General features: G+C 51.0%; 1 protein-coding gene across 1 annotated transcript in view; it reads right to left on the bottom strand.

The window, feature by feature from the left end:
- The window catches only part of RHBDF1 (rhomboid 5 homolog 1), a 38474-nt gene extending 16263 nt beyond the window's left edge, over positions 1–22211 (bottom strand). Inside the window, exons 1-3 of the mRNA XM_075165998.1 lie at positions 21937–22211; positions 5831–5972; positions 3484–3614 (exon numbers count right to left, since the gene is read on the bottom strand). Coding sequence (XP_075022099.1) covers positions 3484–3614; positions 5831–5950 — 251 coding nt within the window. The 5' untranslated portion in view covers positions 5951–5972; positions 21937–22211. The remainder of the gene's footprint in view (positions 1–3483; positions 3615–5830; positions 5973–21936) is intronic.
- Positions 22212–22616: the final 405 nt, after the last annotated feature.

The raw sequence follows: 22616 nt of genomic DNA, 5'->3' as shown, positions 1-22616 counted from the left end.
AGGCAACGTGGTCCCAGCAACAGCCAGAATCTGTGCAGTTCACAACAGCCCTTGCACACACATGCAGGGGTGGGTTTCACACTCAGTGCTACCAGTACCTGAAAAACGATCGGGGCAGGGACTGCCGCTTTCTCAGGGAACTCCTGCCCACCCGGTGCCCATGAATGGGCAGGGTCTGACTCCTTTGAAACCGTACCTGTCTGCTGCAAAGAAAAGAGAGCTGAAGAGAAGGAGCCTGCAGGGCTGTGGAAGGGAGCAGCAACCTGCATCCAACACCTCCCCTACTCCTTCTGTAGCCCCATCGGCAGCAGTTGTGCCACACCTGCACATGAGAGCGGCCTCCAGCTGAGAGCGTGACCTAAGAGAAACAACCAAGCTCAAGCCACACAACACCATCTTTGAACCCAGGAGGCTGCTGAATCCTTTTGGTGCATCCTTTTGGTGCAGACATAGACCTGTTGGAGTGGGTCCAGAGGAGGCCACAAAAATGATCAGGGGGATGGAACGCCTCTCCTGTGAGGAAAGGCTGAGAGAGTTGGGGTTTTTCAGCCTGGAGAAGAGAAGGCTTTGGGGAGACCTTATTGCGGACTTTTAGTACTTAAAGGGAGCTTGTAAGAAAGATGGGGACAGACTTTTTACCAGGGCCTGTTGCGACAGGACAAGGGGGAATGGTTTTAAATTAAAAGATGGGAGATTTAGACTAGATATAAGGAGGACATTTTTTACGATGAGGGTGGTGAAACACCGGAACAGGTTGCCCAGAGAGGCAGTAGATGCCCCATCCCTGGAAACATTCAAGGTCAGGTTGGATGGGGCTCTGAGCAACCTGATCTAGTTGAAGGTGTCCCTGCCCATGGCAGGGGATTGGACTAGATGACCTTTAAAGGTCCCTTCCAATCCAAACTATTCCATGATTCTATCTGAACCTCTGACATATGTCTCCTGTTGCTCTTGAAGATACCAGGGATATTGCAATCCCCCTCAAGCCCCAGACCTCTGTGATCTGTCTTATTCTGCCCAGGTGCCCAGCTACAGATCCCACTGGCTAGCTTTGGACACCGGTGTGTGAAACCATGGAGGTGTCAGCAGTCTGAGATATGATCTGCTTAGATACAAGTGTCTGATGCCACTGGAAGTGCCCTGGGCCCATTCTGGTTGACCCTGGCAGGATCTTGCCTGGTGCACAAGTCTATCTGTGCCACATCTGCTGCCTTGCATGGACATCTCAGACACCCTGGGAGACTGGAAGTGGTGTTAGATGCCTATACTCAGGCACATGAATCACTCTGATGCCATGTTCTGGACCAGACAGGCTTGACCTTAGGCTCACACTTGATCTATATCCTCCAAGCCCCAGGGAATAGGATGGTGTGGAGTCCTGCTGCCAGAACAGTTTCACATTCTGTGCATCCTGGGGGCTGTGTTAAGCAGAAAACCTGGCAGTCAGCCTCCCTGAACTCACAAAACAAGTCCCCAAGACACCTTTATGGATGCATGGTCTTCAATTCACCATTGCATCCCTAGCTCTGCTGAACGGAGCACAGGTTTTTAGACCTTTCCCTGGTACGTTCCAGTTCCCCGTCCTTGTTTCTGATCCACTTATTTCATGCTTTTATTGCTAGTGTCACGTCATGTCACGTGTGCATCTCCTGCAGTTCTGCCCCTTGGAAAGTCCTTCCCATTGCTACACCTGCTCTCCTACCCACATCCCACAGCGCTCTGTAGAAGTCGCCCACAAGCTGCGAGTCCTCCAGGAGGAAGAGACTTGGCCACCCCCGTGCTGCACCACCGCCTGTGTGAGACAACTCAGCACTGCAAAATAGCACTGAACCCCCCACATACATACTCCGAGCAGGAGACTCCCAGGACTTCCAAAACCATTTGTGCACCTCTGGGCCACTCCCTGTGGGACCACATGTATTCCCAAGGTACAAAATGCCTACACAGACCATTAAGCACAGGCAGGGACGCAGCCACCAACCTGAGCCCCGGCACTTCCATTACAGCCTGGGCAGGCAAAAGGAAGACATGTCACAGGGTCTGTTGGTGCAACGGCCACACGTGTTTGCCTATTGCCCCGATGCTAGGCAGGACATTAGCATCTCCCTCACTGTGTGGGAGCTTCACCAGCACTGTCCAGCACTCCTTCTTTGCTCACTGTAGCTTCATATGCCTTGTCTGCCTTATAGTGTAGTAGCGCCGGGGGCAAATTGGTTCCCACAGCACCAACGTGGTTTGCAGTTCCCCAACCTCTCCACCCCACACACAAGCTGCATGTTGTGAGGACCTCTGGGAGAGAAGGTTACCCTGACCCTCCCACACAATGCTGCTTGTCAGGGCCTCCGCAGGGTTCTCCCAGGATATCCCCTCATCCTTGACATGCTCCTGCCTAATTGTCCTGGCAAGGAGCGGGACAAGGGCAGGGAGGTGAGGGAAGAGGCAGTCTAGGTGTGCAAGGACAGCCTCAGGCAGGCCCACAAGCTGCCCATAGCCCTGAAGAGAGCAGACACTGCTTCATGGCTCAGTTCTCCCAACCTCGCAAGAAGCAGGATCACAGAGAGCTGCTGTGGGAGAGCTTCACCACCAAGGCAGCTGGGGAACATCTGAGGCAAAGGAAAACAGTGCGTGGGAGGTCAGTCTCTCCCATGGCTGGAAAGTTGCTTCTTTGTGAGTGGGCGAAGCCTGGCTGGCTGAAAGTGCCCCTGACCTGTGGAGCTCCAGGGATGCTCCTGGGATCCAGGCAGGCCTGACACACTGCCAGGGATACAAGCCAGGCATCTCAGGAGAGCAGCTGGGAAAGCCACTCCCTTTGGACAAACTGGGATAGGCCTTTGCCATGGGGAGGGAAGGAGCATCCAGCTGTGTGGCCGTGTCTCAGAGACCCCTGGGTCGTGGGGACAAGTGATAACCCTCTGTGCAGGCATGGGGGACAGGACCGGAGCAGCCTCTGCCTACTCTCCATCACCCCCCACAACCATCTCAAGGACCTGCCAATGAGCTAGTGCTAGGAGCCAAGCTGCTGAGAGCCTTGGACTGCTCAGGATGGGCTTCTGCCTGCCCCAGCAATCATATGCTCTCAGATACCGCACCAAAGCAAGCCCAGCAGACCACATCATACCGTCTCAGCTAAACATCAGGGCCTGAGGCATCCTGCTACTCAAAAACAGCCAGCTCCTCAGGGCATGGGGGCAGTGAAAATTTGTCTCTAAGTGGCAAATCCTGCCGTTCGTTGTCCTGATCACCACAATCTTCCTCCCAGGACTTGTCTCCTCACTTACTAAAGACAGGCTATATAGCACTACTGGGCTTACATATTGGGGACCTATCTGCACCCACCCTCTTCTGCAACCTCATGATAGATAACAAGGGAGACAACCTAATCCTGCCTTGACAGCATGTCACTTAAGTGCCAGGCAACGCAACAAGCAGAGGACCACAAATCAACAAATAGGGATGGCAGAACCCATGAACTCAGTGTCTCACCTCTTGATGGTCTGGGTGATTGAGGTCTGTCGTTGTAGCACCGGTCTCCTCACTTCGTTAGGCAGGGAGGGCACACGGGTGTTGTCGGCGGGCATGCTCACGCTTCGCAGAAAGGCCTGACGTCTTGTTGGCTGCAAAGAAAATCAGGAGGGGAGTCAGTGTTCTCAGCGTGATGCTCTACAAAGCCAGGCCAGTCAGGTTGTGAAACATTTAGTTAGCAATTTAACAGCCGCCCAACACCCCAACCACAAGCTGGATGCGTGCGGTTGGGCAGCAAAAATCAGGCTAACAAGGACTGTGTTCATGTTAGCCAGGAATGGCTCTGCAGAACAGAACAGTTAGCATCAAGGACGCAGCATCTGCGTGTTGCGGTGTGTCTCAGTTCAGACTGGCTCTAGCCTGGCCCATGGACCGATGTCCATTTGTAGATGGGGTGTATTACCTGAGCTCCGGCAACATATCCTCCTGGCTTTTTTCTAGCCAGAAGGAACCCAGATCACACACTCCTAGACCACTCCACAAGGTGATCAGAAGCACAGTAAGTGAGATTTGCTTCATAAGTGACTCTGGATCTGCATTAAAAGCCTGCAAGAGCTGTGGGTGGGTCTATGCTGTAGCTGCTGCCTGGTGCAGGCAAAGCAAGCTGGGAAAGCCACATCAGCTTTGTTCATAACCTAATTGGTTATGACACTCAGGTCTGGACACTCAGGTCTGAAAGTTCCTGGCATATCTTGGCTGAATGTCACCTACCAAATATGACACAACTCACCAGACTGTTCTCAGCTCATACAACTGCCTCCCCGGGGCTGCTCTAGATTAATTTTTTATCAGCTTGGCAGAGACACCATCTCCCATTTGTAAAATGCTGAGCAGACTGTCCCTCTGGCAAGTGAAGCTCTGATCAACTGTTTCTCTGGTCAGACCCTGCCTCTGCCTCAAGACTACTTGTTACTCCAGCCCCTCTAGCCCAGAAAGCTAATAATTTCCACTAATCTTAACATTTTTGTTATGTTTTAAGTGAAAACAATGCATAGATACTCAGGTTATAAGCCAAAGGAGCCCATTACGCACTCTTATCCTGACAGCCTGCACTGCGCACACTGGACCTCCAGAGAACATCACCTCCGCAAGCTTCCATCATAAGCACAGTGTCTCTCCAGAAGGTGCCCAGCTGGATTTAGAGATTTCAGGTAAGAGAACATCCATCAAAGCCTTAAATAAATGATTTGGAAGGTTTCAACCTGCACTGTTAAAACCCTGCATTCCACTTCTAATCCCCACAGACAGAACCCCGATCACTTTCCTTCCAAGGGAAGACCAGGACCAAGATTTATCTGCCAGAAGTTGTCACATAACTGAAGTGCATTTTAGTCCCTGGATCAAAGAATAGCAAAGAGGCCAGTCTTTGCTATTCCAAGCTCAACATAAGTTCCCTCTTAAGACAAGATGTCCTCAACTCCCCCCCAGGGAAGCTATATAACCCGCCATTTCTCTGATGGCTAAACCATTCTTTCACATAAGCAACTGAACCCAGGCACCGCCATGGAGCTGGGCAGTAAGAACCCTCCGGCTCTGCCTTTGCTGCAGGCAGTCTCTGTTCCTGCAGTAAGGTCACACGAGCAGCCAGCAATCATCCTGCCCAGGTCTCACCAGTACGCGACAGTTTTTGCCACCTTGTAGCAGAAATTCTTGTTATTCTCCCTATTCCCAGCACAAATACAGATGTTTTTCTCTCCTACTTTGCACAGTTCCTATTAACCTATCACCCCATCTCTACTTCACCACTCTTCAATGTGACTTATTTCTCATCCCACATGATTTTCTTATGTTCCTCATGCTGGTAACAGCTTTGTGTTGCCAGTAACTGTTCTTTCTCTGCTGTTACTGACGAGAGCCTGTCATTACCTTGGCTATTCACAAGTCAGATTCATTCCCTGCTCATTTCAGCACGAGCTCCAGCACTTCCAGGCCCTCATGTTTGTCTAGGAGCCCTTCACTCCTCCAGTCCCCTCAAGAAATGCTTGTTTGAATACCTCACTCCCATATCCCTCAGCCAGGACACTTTTCACAATCCCCACATCCAAAGAGTCACATCCACTGATCTGAGCACATCAGCAACCCTCATCCCTCCCACATCCCCTTCAAGGGGAAGTTAATTACTGATCATAAATTTACCCAACGGCTCTGCCCCTTCTCCCGTGGCCTCGTGACCTGCCATCACACGCTGCCTTTCTCTCAGCCAGGACTGCCGGAGACCACAGGCACAGGCACGCTCTCAGCGCAGTGGGGCTCTGCACACCCCCTCCACGGCTCCGCAGACCCTCCCTCCTGCCCCCAGCCTCTGTACCTGCACAGGCTGGGGCTCTTCTGGCACCGACACGGGCACCGGCACCGGGATGTCCAGTTTTAACCATGGTGGCTTCTTCCGCTGTAAACTGCTCGTGCTGTCGTGTCGTGCCTCCGACATCGTCCCACGTTTATCCTCAGGCCTAGGAGAGGGGAGAAATCACAGTCAGGAAGGAGCCAGGCTCATCCCTTACACGGTACATGCTGGCAGGGCCGAGCAGAGCACCCTTCTCCAGGCTGTAACTGATGGGACCCAAGCCCCACGTTGGATGACTTCCCAAGGTCCTTCTGAGGGTTCAGGTGTCACAGCTTGTGTCCGCCCTGGTCAGCCAGGACCAGACACTCGAGGACACAGCGTGTTTCTAAGGCCCGCAGGACCTCCAGCCAGGTGCCAGAGACCACAGTCACAAGTTTGAGAGTCACCTCCCATTAAGATTTTTGCTGAGACTACTGTGAGGTCCAGATTCCTTAAGAACCAGTCATGAATTAAATCTTAATGAGATCTGGATCCAGTCCAACCAGCTAAGTAACTGCAGTACCAAAAGCCACTGACCTCCCTCTAAAAACAGCTTGTGACTCACACAGGCACCCTTGCCCACCCAAAGCCAAGCACCACACTTTCCTACCTAACTAATACTTAGCAATTAGCAAGTGGCCATTTCTCATTGCTGGTTCTAATCTCTTTTAAATGTAGTCATTTTCTAGAAACACGACAGAGTAATATAAGTATAGCACGAACGTTAGAGAACTGGCACTAATCCTGAACTAAGAGTGGTTTTCATACATAAATAATAATGATATGGTATTTAAATAAAAATCGCTGTGTTACCAAAACGCCAAAGTAACCAGAGTGACTCGCTGTCATCCTGCCCACTCCACTATACTGCAACTTTCTCCTCCTGTTTAGGTTGCATGCAGTGGGACAGGGACCACGCGACTCTTTCAGGCTGGCAGAGCACCTGCTTTATTGTGCACGCTCAGAGAAACAATTAAGAAAACAGATTTCATTGGAGGGAGATCAGCTCATATCCCTCCACAGGTACCTTCCAACCTAAGTTATCTACAAGCTCATATTTCTTCCTTTCCTAGCAAACACGCAACCGCAAGCTAGAATGTGTGCTGAATGGGACAACAGATCCAGTTCCCTCCCAGCTCCCTCTTTGTGTTGTCCTAGGCCACAGATCCCATAGGGGACAAAAAAACCAAGAGTCCCAGCCTCTTCACCCACTATGGTGGACAGATGGAATAAGCATCCAGTTAACTTAGCAGGCACACATGATCTGAAAGGGAGTAGGAGAAAAGCTCTCTATTTGGATTAAAACTCAGTGCTCTTACAATGTTAACACAGTCAATTTATTTTAAATGCACAATGAGTTTAATATGCAAGGATTCTTCCTGGAGAGTGGTCAAGTCCTAGGACAGGACCAGAGGCAGAGGGACCTCCATCCTTGGAGACATTCGGCACTCAACTAAACGAGGCCCTGAGCAGCCTTGCACAGCGGCTGAGCCAGACAACCTGCGAAGGTCCCTCCCAACCTAAATTAGGCACTGGTTCTCTGAAACACGCACTGCCTTTCATGGCATTTCCACCATATTCCCACAGCTCACTGCAGCTGCTCTGGAAAGGGAGCTGCACAAACGGTGAAGCTTACCATTGCAAAACATACACGGCGGGAAGGGAAATAGGTCAACAAAAGGGAGTGGGGGATGATCTGGATTGAGTTAGGAGAAGAGAATCTCATCTAAAAGGAGCTGAAGACCAGCTGCTAGCTCAGTCACGCAAGCTGGGCTGGCTGCCAGGAGCGCCGTGCTCAGCTGAGCCGGAACGACAGAAAGGGAGGGCTCAGCTGTAGGTGGATGAAGGTTGGGTTTCAGCAAATACCACAGGCCCCCAAAAGTCTGGGAATTCATGATCTAGCCTGTACAGACATGCCCTTCCTACATGCACTACGGTCCTGTGTGCACAGACGCAGTGCCGTACATTACAGGGACACAATTCCTTCCTTCCCTCCACCCCTAGCCGCAGGGGTGACTAAATGCATCTGTTCTAACTTCCTATAAGATGAGAATAGTGAGAGTATTAGGGGAACTCCCACCTGCTCTTGGTAAGGGTAAATCTGCTATGACACAGCTTTCAGTCTTGCATACGAAATGGGCAAACTTGTCTTCATGGTGAGGTCAGAAAGCAAAGCAGTTTTCTCATACCTGAAAAAGTCCCTTGGTGCAATGCAAAGAGCTCCAGCATTTACCCATGAGGATCACGAACACCAGGTCTTCCTGGGATGCTCTAATCAGAGATCAGCCAAGAGGGACAAAGCCATCACTCTGGCATGACCAAACACAACCTATTACACAGATGCCCCTCGTGACACAAGTCTGTGCCTTCAAGGGCAAATTCAGAGCCTCTGAACTAGCAACTCTTCTTTTTCCAGCCTCTCTTCAATGGGAAGACATCACTCAACTTCCTTCCTGTCCACCTACAGAGCTGCCTTTGTGAGCAGGTGCTTTGGGTGTAAAGCATACAAAGATTTGCAGCTTTATCAAACAGTGAGGCCAAGCCAGGAAGGCAGTGAATGAATCACTCCCGTATTGCCCAAAAGTTGCCGCAACAACGCTGCGCTCCATGAAAGACTTTCCAATTAAATCTGTTTTCAGTCCCCCTTCCTAAACTGCCACGGACAGGGATGTCCACGTATCCATCGCGCTGGCTTCCTTGCGACCCTTGCAGACTAGTGCATGGGGATCTCCAGCAGCGGGCACACACACCCCATGCAAAGACGACAGAGCATGCACACACATGGGATCAAGCCCGTGAATCAACTTTGTACTTTAGGCAAGAAGAAGATCTCAAGATGAAATTCACGTAGCTGACAGAGCAATGGACTGCTTTCTCCCAACTTCAGCCATTAAGCAGTTCTTTAAATAGCAAAGCATCAAAATGCATATATAATAATTGTGTAACTGCACTCTATTTAAAAACCAGTGAGTTTCAAGGGTGACTGCAGACAGAGTACTTAGGAGCAATTTCTTCTACCAGTTTGACCTTTTTGACTTACTAAAAATGTTCATTTCCCAATAAAAGAGTGCAGTGAAGGCAGAGCTGTTCAGCATTCCCAACTCCATGCGTGCATTTGGAGTGGCCAAGAATAAACCTTACAAACACATAAGATGAAACTTGCAGTGCTGCGGGGCCTGATTCTCCGCACGCTGTGAATACATGGCTACAGCACAGGTTAGCCGTGTGCCTCTGACCCAGGGCAGAAAAGAGACTGGGGTACGGACACAAGAGGCAGGTCTCCAGGAGGTTAACGGTGAGACTGAATGTGGATCCAGCTGTATACATAGACGCATAGACTAGCTGTACATACATGTACATAGGTGTACAGCTGGATGGTTGAACACAGTCTTTGCAAGGCAGGTAACACCCCTTATCACACCTGGTCCTCACCCAAAGTGCTGCAGTCACTAATTTCTGTCTCAGCACTGCACTAAAGGCACATGCTGAGTTTCACACTGACCCCTTGATTATTTTTAGGGGTTAGTGTTTCAGGATACAGTGTCCATGTATTTGATTGGGCCAATGGGCTTTGCTTCAAAGTTGACTGCATTGACACATATTTTACTTGAATGGTCCCATACCCTCAATCCCAATTTCTCAGTACTGTCAAAACAAGTGTTTTCAAGAGGTCACTGACAGCAGCAGCATAGGAACATACACAGCACAGCCATGCAAGGTCAGGCCAAGTGTCCGTCTAAAGCCAGTATCTTATTTCCAACAGAGGATGCCTGGCAATGGGTACAGAGTACAGGATCACTCGACAGTCATATCTCCCAGGACAGAGTCATGGCATGCGCTATGAATAACTCGGAGGCTTCTTGTGCCAGAGATGCCTTCGCATTTAATGGTTCTGTATCCATCTCCGTATCCACCCAATCATTTTTCTTCCAGAATTTATCCAACTCATTTTTTAATCCAAGCAAACTCTTGGTGTTCATAACTGCATGTGACAAAGAGCTCCACAGCTGAAACACATGCTGTGTGACAAGCCATCTTCTTCAGTTTGTCTCTAAACCTGCCATTTCCTGGGTTCACTTGATGCCCCGTAGTTCTTGGGCTAGAAGAGTGAACAGCTTTCCCCTATCCTCTTTTTCCATGCCAATCCTGACTCTACAGATCTCTTCCATGCCCTTCCTACCATCCTTTCTTCCCACAAACACAGTGGGATCCACATCCAGCTGCTCAGTCCTTGGACAGGAGCTGTTCCAGACCTCTCACCTGTGCTTGTGGTTTGCAGCGTCTCCCGAAGTCCAGAAAATGCTCCACCAACCTAGACATCAGCTAAATATCTTCATCCTGGTAGAAATCTTCATGCCTTCAAGCTTCTGTGAACTGTCATTAGGGCTTGAAACTCAACTTTTGTAAACCATCAGGATAGCAATTCCAACAAGTGACATCAAGAGAGAAGTCTCCGCTATTACCAAAACCACGTAAGAGCCATTGGAGATGTGGTAAGGAGACTGTCTGAAGAGACTGGGAAGACGTTGAATGGCCCAATACCTGTCTGGACTTCTCCTCCTAGTGCTGGCACAGTCCCAGTCCTGGTGCCACCACATGCACTGCTCAGTCAGCTCAGAAGCTGTTCCCTCAGCACCACAAAACTGAGGAATCTGGAAATACAAACTCTCCTCCAGCACACAGGCTGAACGCACAGCATTTGCAAATCTAGCTTGTTCTAACTGATCAGCTGCATGTACAACTGCGGTAGCAGCACAAAAACGATTAATAAAGTCCATTTCAATTAAACTAAACAAATAAAAGAAAAAACTTGTATATTGCAGATACTCTGGGAAAGTCATCTTCAAAAGCTCCATGCCAAAGCAAGGTCACAGTACCAGAACAAAAGCCAAATCCACTGTGTTGTGGGTCAGGCTAAGAAAGAGGGAGAGCGCATTAAATTCCAAAGTTGGCACATGATCAAGAAAAGCTGCTTAGTGAAATCCACCGACCCAAACAGAGAAGGGAAAGCCTTGTACAGAAGCCTGAGCATGCTCCCATGTTAATTTTTTTCTTCCAAAATTTCCATTTTACCAGCATTCCCATTTAAAATAAAGTTGTTTTTTTCCCAAAAACATTCAAATAAAAAAACCAAAACAAAACAAAAAAACAACGAACTTCATTCAACCCTACCACAAACACACATCATCTGCTTTTTCCAACAACACTGCTCCTCTCCAGCACAGCGTGTGCATGTTCTTACAGACACCCCCAGGAGATAACAGACACCAGGGCTATTCCGTTGCAATCCGATCACCACATCCCATGGTCAGCCTCCAGCTGTTTTCCTCCATTTTTCAAACCCCTATCACTGCAACAGCTGTATTTGCAGTCCCTGCTATGCAGAGTCCCAGGCAAGTCCTGTGTACCTGAAGGGGTCTGCTCATGCAGCTATTCTGGTTGAGGCACACCAGCAGGCATCCGGGTGGAGAGACAGCAAAGAAACCAAGATCCTAAATGTGTTCTCCAGACAACGCGAGCCAGGGGAGACAGCGGGCTGCTGGCTGTGCCTCTCTCTCCAAGAGGATTTCTGCTGGCACAGCAGGGAAAAGGCAGGAAGTCCAAGGAGAAGAGGAGCAGTGGGGTTTCAGTCTCATGGCCGCCAATAAAACCATCTAGGATGGATCAGACCCAACAAGTTACAAGTAATATCTCAAATACCAGGCACGAGCCAGACCTTTAAAACAAACCAGATGGAGGGGCTGAGGGCAGGCAGGGACGGGGAAGGTGGAACAGGCCTGTGACCCTGCACTCTTGGGGAAAGCTGTCGAGGGCACAGCAACACCCAGGCTTCGGCAGAGACCACCACCATGTCCCATCCTAAGAAACTACCTCAGAAATGAAATAAGGCCATCAGCACTGCCCTGGCAGCGGCCCTGTGCACAGCTCTCTCCTGCTTCCCCAAGCCTCGCTGCCGAGCTCAGAGGAGATGCCGAAAGGCTTTGCAGACCCTGCAGAAGCTGGGGTCTGAGCAATCCAGGCACCTCTGAGCACAAGCCTGGCAGTGGGCTAGGCAGACACCCTGCCCTTTTAGCCCTGCACGGCCAGGAGCTGGCAGGACTACCATTCCCACACACTACCCACGGCCCCTCTCACTGCCCTCTGCCACACGCAAGCTCTGCTCGAGTGCCGGTAGAGACTGATGCTGCCTACAACAGCCTGCACCAAATCACGCAGGCAACACTTCCCCGAGGCCCTGCCTTCCGCTTGCAAGCAAACCAATCTGACACCTAGCTGCTGCCCAAAGAGCAGTCTTGCCTTATTCCAGTGAGCCACTTCAAGGTGTTTTACCAGCACAAAACTAACCCTAGTAAATTATTTCCTGTTGATCTGGCATCCTGAAGAGGCTCAGACAACTTCAGATAAGCTCTGCACAACCTGAGAGAGGAAGGGTAGGACCAGCCTACTCAGTGGTAACTCAGCATGATAGCGGCTTAGCTTTGTCCCCTGCCTATGTGCCACAGCGCTCCTCCACCCCCAGCCTAGCAGGGCAGCGCCTGGGGAACTGCATTTGCCCCCGCCAGTACACACGCAGCACACTGAGCCCCTGCACTCTCCTCTGGAGGGACCAGACAGGAGGACTGGGGCATAGCCAACCTCTTATTAAGAGACATAGCTCTCCTGCAGGCCAGTGTGGCACTTTGGAAAGGCCTGTCCCCACCCAAACTGCCTTTTAAACTTCATGTCAAAGTAGAACATAGAAGAAACGGATCTGGGGTAGCGAACGCCTTTGTGCGGGCTCTGATGGAACAGAGGCCTTCGCCTTGTAGAGAGTGAATTAAAAGGCACACAATCTTCCTCCTGAGAGTTTTCTTTTCAACCAGTGGTCTAGAAAGAGCTAGAACAGGAGCTACACACATGAGCAGGTGGCCATAAAACCAGCATGCAAGTAGATCATGGAAAAGCAGCACACAAACAGCACCACAGAGCAGCACCAGCAGGAACCCACCAAGGTGGGGTGAATGCTATGGGGAAGGTCTTTAACTTCTGCGGCTACCCAAGCAACTAAGGCAGTGCTGAGGGACCTTACTGTGAAGCACTTAATTTAATTAGCTGAGAAAGACCAGTGGAAACTTCCTGGCTTGGAAGAAGCCAGGCAGACCCCTAGACAGGAAACGGGAAGCTACATTAGAAAAAACCCAAGGGTTTGGATTTCATGCAAAGCCTTGTAGAATGATACTGGTATGCAAGAGGCACACCGCGAGTGCAAAGCTTCAACTGGGACCCACTGAACTTGGAGAAGGCTCAGCTATATACAGAGCCAGAGGGTTTTAAATATAGGTAATAAAAACATCTGCCAGTGAAGTCTGAATGTATGTAAGCCAATCCCATGATCAGGAAAGCAGATCTGATGTCCCTTTGAGCAACTGATTTTCTTGATTTTCAGAAAAAGATGCGGGTCATGATGGAAATCAGCCATAAATGAGCTCCTACTGGAACACGAGCATTAAAAGCTTTCAAAGCAGCTTCACATGGAACCTGAAGGGTATCCAGGTCTGGTGCCCTCGTATAGAAGAGAGAGGAAAAACAGGGAGCTCAAAAAGCTCTTCTGATTCCCGTTAGTCCACAGATCTGTAGTTGGACTTCTCCAAATACAGGTTAAAAGATGGCCCCCGACTGCAACCTGCAAACACTCGCACAGGCAACAGACTCCGATCTTTGAGGTCCTTTTGTTGCGGTAGACAAAAGGCAGAACAGTAACAAGAACATAGAAGCCAACCCTCAAAATTCAAGCTATAAAGATGTCACAGCCACTTGAAAGAGATGCAAGCCAACAGAAGAAGCAGTGCCCCCAGCCCTCTGTGTTGCCCCCCTCCTCGTGCTGGCACAAGCACCCCCGCAGCTGTTGGGTGATCCACACTGGGAACCGACTCACATTAGCTCAGCAAAGAAAACGGCTTGTTCCAGCCCAAGCTCCTTCCCTCATCCAAGTCACCACACGGCTCCACAAACACTTGTGCCAGCAGAAGGAAAGGGGAAGAAGCAGGAACAAAAAGAGCAGCTGGAGCCAGATGACTGAACTGCTGCTCAAGGCAGCACAGTTTAAAGCGAACGTGAAATCACGGCCAAAAATTTGCACTTGTAGCACTGTGGGAAGCTAACAATTATCACAACAGAGGTGGTGGGTTCTGCATCTCTTGAGGCTTAAATAATCTTCTGAGAAGTGCCCTCAGTGCAGGTGTTGAGTGCAGCAGGAATAAAATACTACTGTATCACCAGAGGCAGAGTGAATTTTTGGTGGGGTCATTAGACGGGAAAACATCCAAACCATCCACAGATTTCTCTAGAGCTGACGGCCAAGCCTCACGCATGGGCAGCTTCCACAGAAGGGTTCCCAAGGGACGAGTTTCCCCTGCTCACCCATGGCCTGTGGCACCCACAAAGCAACTAGGTGGAAGAGAGCCAAGCACGTGTGACCCGGGTGACAGAAGCAGGTTCACAGCACAGCCGGCATGCCTGCGCCCCAGAACCCACGCAGGGCCCAGGCGATGAGCAATCAGCATCCAACTCCACTTTTCTAGAGTAAACCCAATACAGAGCCATCTACAACCGACCTAGATACCAGCAAGGGGAACAGTCTGAGCATAAAACATAACCAGCAGAGAGCGGGGAGCACTGGGAAACCTGGAGTACTTTGGCGTCTCGGTCCTGTTTGTGTTTCTCCATGAACACACCCTGCAGCTTTGCACAGAGAACACCGGCCTGCCACCACATGCAATAGCCACATTTCCAGCAGCCACATTCAAATACTCTGGTCATGGCATGCCACTTATAGGCTACACCCGGGCACCGACTGATGACAACACCTGCTAATAGCTCCAGCGACAGTACATCAAGCATAAGGGGCGAGAAGCCAGCACTGACCAGCACTCCCATTCCTTAGGGAAGCCAGTACAGTCAGCACTGCCTGGTCCTCAAAAGGAGCTGGTTCCCACCTAGATGCATTACCAGCTACCAGATGGCTGATGCATCTCAGCACGCCTATGCAGGAAGCCAGGATACTACCGCTGGTCCGGTGCCACAGCGAACATAGCCAAAATGGATAACAAGTATAATCACATTAACAACTCAAATATTAACAACGGACTGCCAACAGTGGAAGTGTATCCAGAGGAAGGATCATCTACACAAGCCTTGTTCTTGCACTCTTTTCAAAGGTAAGCACAGCTGCCCGTTGGGTTAGTAGTGCCTGCGCTGAGCCGGCAGAGCCCTCGCTTTGGGGTCCCCAGCAGCCTCAAAGCACAGTTGTCTCAGTACTCTGCCTGGGTCTCCATGTTCTTCAGCGTCACTAGAGCTCCTTGTTAACAAAGAAGCAGGAAAGAGTGATCACAGAAACTATTTTAGTACACATTTAACTCATTGCAACAATTCAATGGGGCTCCAGAAGACCCTGTTCCGGATTTATTTTCATTACTAGTAAAATAGATGCACTGTAAAGTACTGGCTGACGCACAAGTACCATGGACACAGCCATTGCCTCTATTATACAGCAAGGTAAGATTCACAAAAATGCTTTTGTCAGCACAGCCATGACCCCACATTAGAAAACAAAAGACAAAACCAACACAATCCTACCACTGTATTTTAACAAAGGTATCATTTTTCATTGAAATTCTGCATTTGTAAGTTTCTTCTACCAGCTCTCATATTCATCACAAGTACCGTAAGGGCTCGGGACACAAGGAAAGCTAGGAACACAGCACTGGTATGACTCTCAAGACAGCAGTAAACACTGGCTCTGGTTGCTTTTGGAATAGTTGCTGCCTGTGCACCCACCTCAAGAGCAATGTTCTTGGTAATGCCTCTTAGTGATTATAACATTGTTCATTTAGAAAATATGACATCCATAAACAATTGATGGAAAAGCAACTGCCAAAACTAGCAATCTCCCCTAGAAAGATTACAATACCCCAAACCAAAAATTATGTTAGACCAAAAGCCACCCAACCTCTATGGTAAAGCTTCTTGGTACTAAAAGCAGCTAAGAATCACTGTTTGTTGTGCTAAATAAAAACGCTTCACTGGCAAATGAGATCAAAACTGCCGCAAATGACAACATTTCCTATGGAAAGTTACATAAAACCACACTGAATAGCAATCTAAAAAAATCTTAGAGGAAATAACAATAACAAATGCTGGAGCCACCAGGAGACAGACTTTATATTCAGGAAGGATGGAAGCCGCAGCTTCTGAGCCATTCAGGCCAGCTTTCTTTGCCTGTTCCTTTGAAATTCAGAGCATCCTCACTCACCATCACATACCTGCTTTCTCCAACATGACCATAGTTCTGTTCACCTGGATACAAGTGAGAGAACAAGTCTGCATCCACCAGCAGTGCCCACAGCAATGAGGCCCAATGGAGATCCTTCAAGAGAACAATTACGTGGCCAAGGACTCGGAGCAGAGCTGGTTCCGCTGGAGCTGTTCTTCCTAAGCATTCGCTGATTTAGCCAGGGACACAGGAAAGCTAGCCTGTCACTCTGATGCTCTAATTTCTACTCTTGCTAGTGCTCGACAGCCGGCCACACACCATCTCCTACTTTGTCTAATTGGAAAGCAGTTGCAGGAAGAGCTTGTCTTGCTCTGCAGGTGTGTGTACACATGTGTACGTTCATGTGTGCCCAATGCACCAACTAATCTATAACACAAATAGAAATAATCATAATTCTAACTTTGTTTTAGGAAAAAAAATTAAAAATCTAAGTGAACCATACTTCTTCAGTCTGAGTGAATGGCACATTCTCTCTCACTGTTCTCCCTGAAACTACAGTCCCAGAGCAGTCAGAGAAAAGGAAGGTACACTCACACTTTTTGGCAAAACAACTCACAGCCTCCTGTCTTCTACAGTTTACTTTAAAGCACTGGGCTTTGAATTCAAGCGACAGAGAAACATACCTCCCATGTGCTGATTGCTACAGGGCAGGAACTCCTGAAATACGGAAGCTGTATTCGTCAACCCAGCCATCTGAGCCCTCAAGATTTTACAATTCAAGCCGTTATAAGTTTCACTGAGTCAAAGCCATGTAAGTGCCAGACCTGTAGAACAGTAAAAGCAGCGTCCTGCACAGCTTCAGGATGACCTCATACAGATTGTTCCTTTTTAAAGGAAAAAAAACCTTCAAAGCAGGGATTGCTGCTGACCAGCAGAGCAAGCGGCTGTCTCTCAGCGAAGTGGAAACAGGAAGGGGAGGAGGCGGCAAAGGTAGGCTTTCCAGAAAAGGCAAGATCAGACATGTCTTGATACCTCTTCTCCCCCTGGAAAGGCTGTACTGTGCCAGGGAAGTATTTTGCAATGATACTTCTTAGTTCACTGAGAAGAAACTACATTTCCTTTAATAATCACTCTGTTTTAGAGATGCTCTGATTACTAAGGTAAGGTCTGTTTGTTGCTAAAGGCCCCAGAATTTGAGAACGTATCCGCTGCTCAGGTCTGTATCGTGTGATAGTTTTAACATTTCTATAGTATGCAAAAAGTAGCTTTAATTATATTTGAAACAAATGGTGTATCTACATAGTTGAAGAGCGCACCCAAAGGAAACTTCAGCAAGAACAAGCCTTATGTCAATCTGACATCTGCTGTCTCTGAAGCAAACAGAGCACACAACCAATGAAACTTGCACTCTATAGCTTTAGGAGATTTAACAGTTAAAGTTAACATGAAGAATAAGCTCTCTGCCTTCACCAAGTAGCAAACAGCCACTGTTTGTTATTTAAAAGGATTTGACCATAGTTTGGATGATTTGTTCAAAAACTCAGCTACTAATTTGCTCGTTGTGGCATCATCCCAACACACATTGGAAAAAAAAAACCCACTTTCTCATTCCTACAGCAGCATGGACTGAAACAAGAAGTACAAGAGATGTGATCTTAAGTGGGCTTCAGCCAGTCCTGGACAGCAGCTAGATGAGCAGGACTGAAAAAAAGGAGCAAGCAATCGGAAATCCCTAAAATTCAACTAACAAGGACATGACAACAGGCAGTCTCAGCGAAGACAGAATTTCCACCGCTCCCTGGGGAAACCTCACTCTCTCGGGGCTGCTCCTAGACGTTCCCAATGGTACAGTCAAGCCTGCCTGTGAAAACAGAGAGGTTGGCAGGCAAGCCTTGCCCTCCCCGCACTGTGCTGGAGTGAAGGTCTTTACGACTCCGTGCAAGTAGGCTTGCATGGCAAGAGCACACACCACACACCAAATCGGTCTGGGGTCCTTCAAGGACACAGAAATAGGGCTGCCAGCATGACCATGGGAAATCCTGTCTAATAGATCCATTTCCTTCCAAGGTTAAATCTTGCCTGCTGCCTCCCTAATCTCTTGGGACTAATAGCTGCAGGGCTGGGATTGTCCCTTCCTAAATATTTTTCTGTTACTTGCATAGTGGGTGCTGACCTCAGAGGGGAGTCACTGGACACTAACGGAGTAAGCAACAGGTCCTGATGTCCATTCAGTTCAACTGGTTCATCTGCTAGTTCTGAACAAGGCAAAAAATAAACAAACAAAAAGACCAAAAAAAAAAGAAAATCACCAAAGCAACCAACCACAAAGCTAAAAAAACCCCACCACTGGGGAGAGAACTACCTGCGTGACCCTGGACACCAGGGCTTCTCCTCTGAGGAAAGAGACCATCTTCACTCTACTTTTCAGCAGCACTGGGACATTCTACCCATGACCCAGACACAAGTCCCACTAAATTCAGGTTGCAGCTCCCACAGCGCAAATTGAGACATTGTCACACTCTCAGCAGAGAGGATGCAACGCAGCTCTCTGAGCAAGCGGGCAATACATATGTTCTGCAAGTTACTTAAAACTACAGCAGGTAGGTAACTGGCAGCAGGGAGGCAACCTTGCAATAACAGTGCTGGATCTGCGCATTTCTCTTCTGTTTCGTTCCAACTAGGTGATGATAAAGTTAGACTTGGGGCCCAGCACCTCTTCAGCTGAAAAGAAAGAAAACTAATCCACGTCTAAGCTCAGGGAAAATGTGAAGGAAGGAACCCATCCTCGAGTTTTAAGTATTTCTACTGAAATGGGTCATATACTGGCCTTAGGCAGGTGGCTGCAGGAACAGCAATTAATAGAAGTGTCATGTTGGGTCACAATTAATGCTGGAACCTCTGAGAAGGGCGCATGGTCTCCACGGGATGTCAAAGCTTCCAGAGATAACTAAGGAAGAAAGGCAGCAACCACAAGGGAGACTTATCAAACACTGTTCTGCTGGATAAAAGCTCTAGAGACACAGATAGAGCAACGTCAGGATCTTCAGCTCACAGCCAGACCCACTCAGCAGGCAGCATTCCCAGCAGCACACGGGATGCTCTGCCAACTCTTTTGCTGGATGCACTGAATGGAAGAGGAAAACAACCTGGGACTCCTGGTCATGTTGCCCATCTTAGGCCTTCAGCACTAACCAGGGTCTGTTTCACTGCAGAGAGATCTGACACACTGAATGGAATCAAATCTTTACTAATTATATCTGAGCATGTGGGCTCTGTGCCCAGAATAAACTGTCCTATCATGCCACACTCAGCAGACCCTGCCTCTTTCAGGGGAACGTGCTGGGACTTGCTGGCTACTCTCCGGGGCTGGATTCCAGAGGAACAGGACTGATGACCCCAAAACGAATTCCTATTCCTGCCTCGCAACCTCGCTCAGCTGTGGCTCATTGCAGTCCCTGCCACGAAAGTGAAACGAGCTATCTGCCAAGTCCAGTGATGAGGCACTGGCCCTCTTCGAGGGACGTAACTCCTGACTGAGACGACACGTCAGGGCCACGCGCTCTCAGCACCAAGCCATGGGAAGGACGAGCTTGCTGGAGAAGAGGTGCCTGCTCTGCTCTGCAGGCAAGCAGCGCTCTCCGCATCCAAAGCTCATCACCCTGGCTGAAGCCTCCCCAGCACAGAGCAAGACATTCCTGAGACCGGGGCCAGCCCATGGCTTTCCCCAGAACCTGAAAAGCCAGTTTGTAGGCAGATCTCTTGCAAGCGTATTGCTCAAAAAAAAAAAAAAAAAAAAAAAAAGGCCTGTCATGGGAAGTCCCAGAGCAGAACGAGTTTTGTGGGAGTTGCTTTTACGCTGCACAGCATTAACCTCCTTTCATGGGAACGCACAGGAGCGGGCACACCGCTGACACACGGCCACACGTGCCTTCCAGGGGGGCTCAGGACCGATGAGCGCAGAGACCACAACGAAGCTCATTCCCCTGTTCCAAATCCACAGCACCTCTTGGGAGGCTGGCAGGCTCCCCACAAGCCCGCACACAGACAGCGCAGACCTGAGCTGCCCAGCGGTAGCCACGAGGATCTAAGGACACCAGAGGGAGGCAGCAGGAGGGAGGGAGGATAGCTGTTATTAGAGTAACAGAGGCTTAAAAAAAGGCAGACAAGCTTTCAGGCACACAGGGCCTTTTGTAAAGTCCTTTTAACAATCAAAACTTGAAGGAAGTAAGTATCTGAAAGTTCATCTGTTTCTTCCAACTATATCAGCCGATCTAACACGGGTTATCACCTCCTCTTGCAAACCCTGCACCACTGAGATAGAAGAGCTGGAGAGCAACATATATCCATGCTCTGGAGCGGAGATCCAATTCTCCTTCCAAGGGTCTGCTCCCCAGCTTGTCCCAAGCGGGCCCTTTTTACACCTGTGTTCACAAAACAAGGGCAGCTACTTGTCTTTGCTGCTCTACCAGCGTTACTGCTGTTAACACTCTGTGCTCCTTCCTCATCCCATGCTTCATGCAGAAGCACCTTCGGCTTTGCTGCCTTGTCCCTTCCCGTTACGTATGACTATTTTTTCCTTTACTGCAGAATGCACAGCCTTCTTCCCAGAGGAAATTAGCAGCCATGGGGACAAAAACAGGAAGAAAGGAAACAACTTCCTGCTCGCTCCGAGACCCGGCCTGGAGACATCCCTGACCAACACTACGCACCCCAACGCGAAGCCAACCTGCAAGAGAATCAGCAGCCAGAACCAAGGCGTGCAGAAGGAATGCTCCAGCACCGGACAAAAGTCATTTGTGCTGCCGCTCCCCTCTCCTGAGTTACATGGGAGAAACGCACAAGTCAAAATATGCACAAGGGGCACTTTGGCACAGCAGGGCTAGTTAAGTGTGTGCGTGCCATGACAGGGGGAAGCACAAGTCGTGCTCTGAGGAGCCCGAAAGGACTCAGCACAGGGGGTGCAATCCTGCAAAAGTTTTAACCAGGCTCGCGTTGGGCTGCTGTGATCCCCCACTTCATGACAGCAGCGCAGTGTGAAAAGACTTCAGGGACTCGATCCAGAGGAAAACTAACCTTTACATGTAAAAAGCGATATGTTTTCCACCAGATCAGCTCACAAGGTGGCTGCCAAAACGCCAGTGCCAGCATCAGGGGAGGGGTGGGTGGGAACGCGTGGCAAGCGATGGGGTGGAGGGGCCTTTCAGCTCCAGCGTGGACTTGGATCAGCTGAAACGAGCCATGAACGCGCACCTTCACCTACGGCCAAAAGCACCAGGGTCACCAAGCTCCCGACGTCCGAAGAACCGCCGACGAGCGGGACCCCGGCTCTCTGGGGACGCGAGATCACTCAGGTCCCACGCTGCTACTTCTGCCTGTCACTGACAGGGCCGGGCTCCCACCTGAGGCACCGACGGCCGCCCCCGCTGCGCCTCGCCTCACGGGGCAGCCGAAGGTGCCTGGTGGGGGGCCATTTTCAGCGGGCTTCTCCCTGCTGACAGGCGTCGGGCCCGGCTCCGCGGCCGCCACCTCAGGGCGCCGGCCTCGCCCCGCGGTCCGCCGAGGGCCGCTCCCTGCCCGGCTGAGGCGGCGCGGCCCGCGCCGCCTCAGCCGGGCAGGGAGCGGCCCTCGGCGGACCGCGGGGCTGCCCCTCACGGCCGGGCCGCCAGCAGGGGGCTGCCGAGCCGCGGCTGAGGCGGCCGGGCCGCGGGACGGGACGGGACGGAGCCCGCAACTCACGTGCGCACCGTGCCCCGGGGCAGCCCCCGCCCGGCCCCGCGAAGCGCCCCCGCACCCCCCCGCCTCGCTCCCCCCCCGCCGCGGCCCCGCGGCCCGCACTCACCGTGAAGGCGGGTGAAGCGCAGCGGCCAGCCGCCGCTCGGGTCGGGCCGCCCCCCAGTGCGGCTTAAGGGACCGGCGCCGCCGAGCACGGCCCGCGTAGGGCGCGGAGACTCCTCCCCCGTGCCAGGGGCCGGCCGGCCGGGCACGCCATTCACAGCCGCGGCATGCAAATGGGAGACGGCAACCGAGCCGGGTTCGGCGGCGTGAGTCCCGCCGGGGAGCTGCCAGCGCCCGCGGCCGCGGGACGACGCATCCCGCCGCGCCGCCGCCCTGACTCACGGTGTAGGAATGCGCCGCGCCGGGCGGAAGCCACCGGCCCGCCCGCGGCCCCCGCAGCGCGGCCCCCGTGGCCCCGGGCTGGAGCCCCCGCCTCCCCGCCGAGGTTTTGGGGTCCGCCTCGGGGGTGGGCACTGCCCTCCAGGCATGCAGCCGCTCGACCCCCAGCCGAGCTGCGGTGACTCCGTTTGACTCCAGGTCCCGTTAGCCCCGGGCCCGCGGGGTGCTGCCGCCGCTGCTGGAAGCTCCGCTTCCCCGGAGCGCCCGGCTCTGGCAGCAGCTATGCCCGGGGGGAGCTGGGGTGATCCCCGTGCGGGGAGCCCCGGGGCCGGGAGTCGCTCTCGGCACCGCTGCCAGGCACGCTCAGCGGAGGGGCCAGCACGGCTGAGCTGCCAGGCCCCGCTC

Source organism: Calonectris borealis, chromosome 16, assembly GCF_964195595.1.
Source record: "Calonectris borealis chromosome 16, bCalBor7.hap1.2, whole genome shotgun sequence".
Classification (NCBI taxonomy): domain Eukaryota; kingdom Metazoa; phylum Chordata; class Aves; order Procellariiformes; family Procellariidae; genus Calonectris; species Calonectris borealis.
This window is presented reverse-complemented; position numbering and strand designations above follow the sequence as displayed.